Here is a 7,077-nt window from a genome sequence, read left to right as displayed (position 1 = left end):
CCCCACCCCCACCCCACCCCGCCCCTCCCCGGCGACGAGGGGGGCCCGGGGAGGGGTGGCCGTCTCAGCCCCGGCTCTGAGACGTCCTCTGGGGCACCGCTCTCGGCCGGGACGCCGGCCCGCCGCCCTGCCGCTCGGTGTCCGTCCCCATCAGCCGTGTCCCCGAAAGGCGCGCGAGCTCGCGGACAACAAAGAGCGCGCCCAGACAGCACCGAAGGGTCCTCCTGAGCCCGACACGGCCGCGCGTACGGATCCACGTAGAGGTCGCGGGTCTCCCCGTCGGATGCGTGAATAGGATCCACACAGCCTCGATTGTGTTTCCGCTTCGATGGGCCGCCCTCTCCGGAGAGATCGTGTGGGTCAGCAAGCGAGCCAGCACGGAAGGGAACGAAACCGAAACCGCAGCCAAGTCGAGGGAGCGCTGAGCCCGAGGAACTCGCCGATCCCGTGGCGTCATTGGCCACACACAGCCTTTCGGTGCTGAGCCCGAGGAACTCGCCGATCCCGTGGCGTCATTGGCCACACACAGCCTTTCTCGATGGCAGAGAGAGATGTGGCACGGATCCCCGTGTGGGTCGTTCGTGCCCGAAACCACGCGACGGAGAGTGATCGTGTCTCATTCGAATCCTCTCTAAAAAGATACACCAGGTCCCATGAGGGAATGGTATCTTGGAGGGCAAAAGGGGATGACATGTGACAGGAAAATCAAAGTGGAATCGGCATCGCCAAGAGAGCGCCGCCCCAAAATAGAGAAGGGGAGGGCCGTGGAGGAAGAGGTCTGTGTCTCAGTCTGGAAACTCGGAGCACCTCCTGGGGAACAGAGGCCTCCGGATCATCGAAACAGTGTTCCCGACATTCAAGACCCCTATCACACACACCCTCCCCTTTCCCTACATCACTTGTGACGGTCTGTCTACCCTGGAAGAAGACACGGGTCCTTGTTTGCATGACAGTCCGTCATCATTGCTCTCAGGTCGCTTTACAACCTCACGGAGTTTCAGCTTTCTAAGCCCCCGACTCTTTCCTGGGGAAGGTTCCCCCGGTTTTTATTCAAACCCGTGTCCCTGCATGGCCATATCGAAGACCCCCAAATAAAGCTTTCTTTTTCTTTCTTCCCCCCCCCCCCCCTCTCTCTCTTTTCTTTTCTTTTCTTTTCTTTTTTTGGCGCAGCCGATACTGACTCTTCATGGAAAGACAAGAAAACTAGGTGATTTTCTGTGTTTAATTTCCAGGTGTATTGAAATATCATTTCCTTCGTGAAGGACATATGACATCCTTCGTTCTCATGTGTACAGAATGGGCACAAGAGGCACCTGTATGTTGCCAAAGAAGAATGACCACCCAAGCGGTAGCTCATAGCTTTCTCACAACCCATACAGATCATGACTGGATGTGAAAGAAAGGGAAGTCACTCGGTCGTGTTCGACTCTTTGCGACGCCACGGACTGTAGCCTACCAGGCTCCTCCATCCGTGGACAGTTCCAGGCAAGAATCCTAGAGTGGGTTGCCATTTCCTTCTGCCATTGGACGGGAGGAGAAGGATTCATGTCCACTGTCATGGCAACTTTCTCAGATGATCATGCTGCTGCTGCTGCTGCTGCTGCTGCTGCTGCTGCTGCTGCTGCTGCTGCTGCTGCTGCTGCGTCGCTTCGGTCGTGTCCGAATCTGTGCGACCCCACAGACGGTAGCCCACCGGGCACCCCCGTCCCTGGGATTCTCCAGGCAAGAACACTGCAGTGGGTTGCCATGTCCGCCTCCAAGGCGTGAAAGTGAAACGCGCAAGGGAAGTCGCTCAGTCGTGTCCGACTGTGAGCGACCCCGTGGACTGCGGCCCACCAGGCTCCTCCCGTCCATGGGATTTTCCGGGCAAGAGGACTGCAGTGGGGCGCCATGGCCTTCCCCGGATAGTACCATACAATAATAATAACGCTGTTCATTAGAATCACCGTGCTCTTTGTGACGTATACAGTATAGATGTACCTTATCCGTGAAGTCGTTTTTTTTTTTTTTTCTTTCCCCCTTACATCAATGCAATATCTTCCCATTTCTCCCTCCCCCAGCCGTTCTGTGATGACCGTCTTCCTTCCTTTCTTTCTTTCTTTCTTTCTTTCTTTTTTTGATGGCCATCCATGGCATGTGAGTGGCATGAGAAAGTCTTTCTCTTTCTCTACCTGACTTATTCATTTGGCATCACGCCCTAAGTCACATCCATGCTATCACCAGACAAGAATGCGTTCGTTCCTGTGGCTCCGTGGGACATCTATTTCTACCTATCGATCGATCTCTGTCTGGATCGTGTGTCTTCTTTCCCTCTTCTTCCCTTGATGGACACTCGGGCTGTTTCCCTCTCTTGACCCGTGTGACTGATGCTGCCGTGGACATGGGAGTGCAGATCTCTCTCTGAGATTTCGCTTCCGTGTCTCTTCTCTTTAGATGTCTACCCAGAAGTGAGAGTGTTGGAAAGATCGATCACGTCTCGACCACGACTCTTTTCGAAGTCCTTCTGAGGGGATCCAGGGAAGGATCCATTCTTTTCCCATAGACGCCGTTGGACTCCCAGTGCGACCGCACGCGTCTCAGGGAATACGGCGGCGACCACGACGACAACCCAAACGCTCCCGCGAACGCGATGGTGCCCGAGGGTGTGTCCGCAGGACGACTCCCCGGTGCCAGCTTTCCACGTCCACGAGCCGCCCCCCCCCCACCCCCCCCCGCGGTCGTCGGCAAGTCGTCCCATCCACACGGAGCCCCGGTTTTCGTGGGCCCGGGTTGCCTGGGTGCCAGTCGATCCCCAGATGAATGGAGCGATGACAGACTCCTTGGGGACCAGAGCAGAGAGACGTGGAATTCTTTCCACGAGACGAGTGCGATGAGAAGAGAACGATGCGAAGTGGTGCCTGGGGAGCCAGGAAGAGTCGCACGGGAAAGAGAACATGTCAGACGAGAGGGGAGAAGGATTCAAAGTGAGTGGAGCGCGGCGGGGGAGACGGGCCCCGAAGATGCGAGCAGATGCCGGGGGCACTGCACGCCTGGACCCGTGAGCCTGCAGGGAGCCGAGAGGGATGGCCGTCCGCTGTCTGCGGGTCCGCGTGGGCCGATCTCCAGAGCCCGGACCGGGAAGGACTTCTTCCCGAGAACAGGCACGCTCACGGTCCCCGCGGGTCACGTCTCCACTGGGCTCTCAGCACTGCAGGGAGAGCTTCCCGCACTTCCGATGGCACGGTGAGCTGCGGTTTCTTGATCTCATCGACCGCGGAGTCGGCGAGCTTCCCGAGGGATGGGACGAGGTATTGGCCGACGGCGTCCCATCCTAGACCCCGTATTGCTTTCAAATCGTGGGACGTCTCTGATCTCTGTGGGGGTGTGCCGTGTCTTCACGGCTGTGCGAGCGGTTCTCTCTCCGTGGAGGAGGGGGCCGCTCTGCGGTTGTGTGTCTGGGCTTCTCGTGGCTGTGGTTCCTCTTGGGGAGCGTGGGCACTGGGGCACGTGGGCTTCAGCGGCTGCTGGGTGTGGGCTCAGCGCTCGCAGTGGCCAGGATCTAGAGCACGGATTCCGTCGGCGAGGCCTATGGGCTTCGTGGCTCTGTAGCACGTGGGATCGTCCCGGGCCGGGGATGAAACCCGTGTTTCCTGCGTGGGCACGGGACGGTTTCCTACGGAGCCGCCGGGGAAGCCCCCGTCCCAAACTCGAGATGGATATCCTGCCGTCCCCCGCTTGGGATGGGAGAGTTTCTGAACGATCAGGCCCGGAAAAGGGATTGCATCGTGAAGGGTTGACCTTCGTTTCTCACAGACCGGCACTCTTGCTGCTTCTTGAAGTGTCCTAGAGAAGAAGACATCGGATTCCACGTGAGATCAGCTCCTTTGACTAGCCACAACAAGGGGGATGGAGAAACACAACAGTTGGTTTCTTTTGGACGATGAGCCCCCCTCTGTGTGTGTGTGTGTGTGTGTGTGTGTGTGTGTGTGTGTGTGTGTGTGTGTGAGAGAGAGAGAGAGAGAGAGAGAGAGAGAGAGAGAGAGAGAGAGAGAGAGAGAGAGAGAGAGAGAGAGAGAGGCCTTCGTGGTTCTAAAGCAAGAAGCACTGAGGAGTGAAGACATTCTTGAACTCACATCGTTTCCTTCCTTTCCGTCGTGATGGTCCAGTGATGTTTGGAGGACGACGTGGACTGTTTCAGGGTAGATGCTTTTAGAAGGCTGTGAAGGGACTTCCCTGCCTGGTGGTCCAGTGGTGAAGGATCCACCTGCCGAGGAGGCAGGGGGACAGGGTGTTTTCCACCGAACCCCTGATCCGGGACGATGCCACAGGGCTCCGGGCAGGTTCGACACAAACCTACAGAACGGACGGTGCCAGGCGTGAAGGCGAGGGCACACGGCCCGGGGACTCTGGACGAGGGTGACTGACGCGGACGGACACTGCCGTCTCCGTCTCCGTGGAGGTGGGTTGTGGCCAGCACGCTCCTCTGGGGCAGGCTGTTCCTAGGACCGTTGGGGAGCGTGCGCGTGCATGGGAGGAGCAGGGGACCTGAGGGGACTCTCTATCCTCTCTGCTCCACGGGATCCCCGGAACCCTCATCTGCTCCAAGAGAGGATTCGTCCCGTGGAAAGACAGACCCACACGCGAGTGAACCTCATTTCTGGTTCCCTTGGCTTCTGAAAGCGTGACGCTCCGGTTCGTGCGACTCTCTGGCTTTCTGTTCTTCCCGAGATCCCGGCCTGCTCACTGGAAGGACACGAGGAGCCGGATGAGATCTCCCTCTGCACGGCGGCGGCTCCAGCGTGCGCACGTTTCAGCGGCCACGGCTTGCGGACATCGCACCGAGAGCCGAAGCCCCGCCCGGTGGGACAGACGCCTGTTTCCACGACGGGGGAACCGTGCTCGGTGCGGGAAGCCCCATCCTTGCCCCTGCCTGTTCGATCTGCAGGGCCTCTGCAAAGAACACACGCGCCCGATCTCGTGACCGATCCCCTTTTCGGAGCCAGCCCGGGGCGTCGTCTGTTTCCCGGGCCACAGGCACACACTGGCACTGGGGAGTGGTGTCGTTCCTCCTCCTCGTCCTCCTCCTCCTCCTCCTCCTCGTCCTCCTCCTCCTCGTCCTCCTCCTCCTCCTCTCTGCCCCCACCCTTCCCCCCGCATGCAGGCTCCCCCACACCCCCGCCTGGCCCCGGCCCGTCCGGGTCTCCCCCACCCGCAGAAAAGGCCAGGGGACACATGGTCCCAGGACGACGCGGTCGAGAGCCAGTGGCAGTCCGCTGGGATGCGGGGAGGAGAGACGCCCGAGCGTACCTAGGCCGACACTGCCACCGTGTGGGGTGAGAGGCCGGTGCGAGGAGAGCTCAAGAGTTCAGAGGAGGAGGAAGAGGAGCAGGAGGCAGAGAGGGAGGCGGGGGGTGGAGGGGAGGGCCAGGCTGAAGCTGTCTCGGGGGCGATGACGTGGAAGAGAAACGTTCCCCTTCAGAAGGGCGCTCCGAAGAGAGAGCGTTCCGGTGGGACCTTGAGAGCACCTTCAAGCTGGGAGCGGGGTGGGGTGGGGTGGGGTGGGGGAGGGAATCATCCAGACGTAGGAAAGACACCAGGCACAGAAGGCGAGACCGCTTCTTGACCAAAGGGAATCGGATGCTTTTCTGTCCACGTCTGTGCTCCATCCTCAGACTCTCATGGGAATCCAGCCGGCCGGCCGGCCGGCCGGCCGGCCAGCCACCGTCGTGTCGCTCCTTTTCTGTTCTCTCCGTGTTTCATGGCGAGTGAGTGAGAGAGTCTTTCGATGGTTCGCTAGGATGTGTGAATGTCGTGGGACCATGGTACTTGTCAGCCGTGGATGAACAGAACGGCTTCGGCTTTCAGGGTGATCCTGAACTCCCACGCCAAGGGAGGCCTGTGTGTCCCTGTGTGCTGGAGGACACCGTGCTACCCACATCTTGATCTCGGACTGAACACAACCACCGTGGGGAGGGTGTTCGTGGGTTGGCTTCCTTTCCTTTCCCTATGGCGCTCACCTGACCGTCCTGCCCACTCTTTGGATCCTTGATCTCCCCCTCGCCCTCGAGGCCATCGGTCCTTTTCTCTCTCCTCCTCCCGCTCCCCGTCCTCCTACTCACCCTAGTTTCTCCCCCCGCCTCCCCACTCCCCGCCCCTCCACACACACGCAAGTCCCGCTCTTCTCAAATGGACCTCTCACCGACGGCCAACGTTTCCTTTCGCCTTCTTTCCTTCCTCCCGTCCTGCTTCCTTCCCCCCTCTTTTTTTTTTTTTTTTCCCCTCGCGTGTTGTTCCCCCGTTCCTTTTCAGCTGTCCCGACGGTGTTTCCGAGTGCAGCGCATGACACAGAGATCACCAGGATGCATCTAGTGAGGGACCGTCCGTCACCGCTCGGTGTCACGGCAGATGACGTCTGGTGTCGTGACGCGCCCGTGACCCCTGGACTCCCCGGGTGGAAGGTCGCCCCGCGTCCTCTGTCTCCCTCGCCCGTGGCGCTCGTTCGCTCGTTCTCTCCCCCACCCCACCCCCCGCCACCGTCTCCCCCGCTCCCTCCTCTGGCCACCCCTCATGTGTTCCGTGGTGGTCTCTTAGGAGCCTGTTTCTCTTTGGTTCCGTTGTGTTCACGGTGTCTCGTTTGGTAGGTACTGCATGGAAACGACGGCTCTGAGGTATTTCATGGAGCATCATCCCCTCGAAAGGTCTCTCAAGTTCCTGCAGACTGTGAGATTTCATTCCCTTCTGGTGGTTGAGTCCCATGCCTCTGTGTGCGTGTGTGTGTGTGTGTGTGTGAGTAGATACAGGCGTAGGCACACAGACAGAGAGCTCTCTCCTTCTGCGTGTACGGATGTCTACCTAGGTATGGGGGGGGGGGGGTCGATCCCACACATACACACGTCCGTAGCTTCTTTGTCCCCTCCGTGGGCACTCCGTGGAGTGGCTGGGTTGGGTCGAAGGGGGACTCTTGGTGGAGTGTTCCGGGAATCGCAGGACTCTTTTCCCTAGGGATGTGGTTTCTCTCTCTGGGAGGCCCCAGGGGATGAGATGTGATCTCTCTGAGTCCGCCACGTGTTCCTCAGCGGCAGCAAAAGACGCGTTCGA

At 59.4% G+C, this 7,077-nt stretch overlaps 1 protein-coding gene across 1 annotated transcript; it reads right to left on the bottom strand.

Annotated features, from left to right (window-relative positions):
* Positions 1–2,714: 2,714 nt before the first annotated feature.
* Positions 2,715–5,286, bottom strand: LOC108634654 (the record flags this gene model as incomplete). The annotated part of the gene is made up of 4 exons (XM_018044706.1): positions 2,715–3,822; positions 4,113–4,537; positions 4,716–4,929; positions 5,189–5,286. Coding segments are annotated over 4 exons (1,044 nt in total), but the record flags the coding sequence as incomplete, so codon positions are not given.
* Between the last annotated feature and the right edge of the window lie 1,791 nt (positions 5,287–7,077).

The sequence above is a fragment of the Capra hircus genome, unplaced genomic scaffold, assembly GCF_001704415.2.
Source record: "Capra hircus breed San Clemente unplaced genomic scaffold, ASM170441v1, whole genome shotgun sequence".
In the NCBI taxonomy this organism is placed as follows: Eukaryota; Metazoa; Chordata; class Mammalia; order Artiodactyla; family Bovidae; genus Capra; species Capra hircus.
This window is presented reverse-complemented; position numbering and strand designations above follow the sequence as displayed.